This window comes from Dendroctonus ponderosae, unplaced genomic scaffold (assembly GCF_020466585.1).
Source record: "Dendroctonus ponderosae isolate FM_Combo_2020 unplaced genomic scaffold, Dpon_F_20191213v2 Dpon_F_20191213_1276, whole genome shotgun sequence".
NCBI classification, from domain to species: domain Eukaryota; kingdom Metazoa; phylum Arthropoda; class Insecta; order Coleoptera; family Curculionidae; genus Dendroctonus; species Dendroctonus ponderosae.
In genome coordinates, this window is record NW_026017399.1 from 1,463 (window position 1) to 2,625 (window position 1,163).

At 44.3% G+C, this 1,163-nt stretch overlaps 1 protein-coding gene across 1 annotated transcript; it reads right to left on the minus strand.

The window, feature by feature from the left end:
• On the minus strand, positions 1-1,147 carry LOC125503173 (the record flags this gene model as incomplete). Its single annotated transcript, XM_048663174.1, is given in 1 exon segment — positions 1-1,147. A coding segment is annotated over 1 exon segment (1,049 nt), but the record flags the coding sequence as incomplete, so codon positions are not given.
• Positions 1,148-1,163: the final 16 nt, after the last annotated feature.

Below are 1,163 nucleotides of genomic sequence, written 5' to 3' on the forward strand. Positions count from 1 at the left end.
GACTCTTGCTCACCTTGCATGATTTTTATTACTTTCTGGCATGCTGTCGTGTCTTGCTTGAGCTTCCATCTTGAGCTGTGTTCCAGAACAGCAAAGGACTCTTCTGTCTCTACTAGTTCCGGATACCTGTTTTTGTATAGCAGCTGTATACTCCTCTCCATCTGTTTATCCGTGGGTTCAACGAGTACTACTTTGACTGTAGAAACTTTGGTCGATAGAGGATTTCCAGAAACTATTTCCGTGTTTTCGAAAAGCTCGTCAGCCCAATTTTTGGGCGCAATCTTTAGCCATTTCGCGTAGGAATCTATATCCTTTAGTGAATTACACCTGTTTTCATCGAAATATATTTGTTGGTCGGTTTGAGTTTGGGTGTCCTTACTCTCGACGTATTTCCTTTTACATGTTGGACATATTTGGCCCGTTTCCGTAACGGAGACTTCGCCGACCAGGCTTTCTTTATACGATGATTCCTCTGCCTGTGTGATTTTCATTTTCAACTCTTCAGCTTTAGGGCTGGTCTGTGTGTCCACGTCTATAGTCATTTTTTCTATTCTCTCGTATTTAAACTGGTTGAGCCACTGTGTGACGTATGGTTGATTTATAACATTGACTTGTCTCTTAAGCCTTCTTGCTATCTCCTTTATTTCCCTCTTGGTGTTTTGTTCAACATAGCCTTCCAGGTCATTTGCTAGCTTTGTTATACTCTCCAGTGATTCCACGAGAGTGAAGTATTCTGGGCTTTCCCTTTTTTTGTAAATCTGGTCTTCTCCTTTGTGGATCGAGGTATCCAGCAGTTTTCTCTTTCTTTGCGGGGTTTGGGATTGTGATAGTGTTTGTCCCGTTTTTTTCATACTACTTGCCTTTGACTCGTCCCATTTCAGGTCAATGACTGAAGCTGACGATCTACGCTCTGCTTGAGCACCTTTTCTCGGAATGTTGCCCCCCCCAGAATCCGTGGGGCAGCCTACCTGAGTAGGGAGGGATTCCCGGCGACCTGCCGTACCCTCCTGGGGTAAATTTTGTTTACCTTCCGACATTTCATAGTGCATATTGTTAGGTTATTTATCGAGTTCCCAACTCTATACGGGTTACCTTCTCTTCGGTTATGAGCCCCGTTTGCCCATTGGACACCGCCAAAGCCTGAGGAAACAGTCGTGTCCACT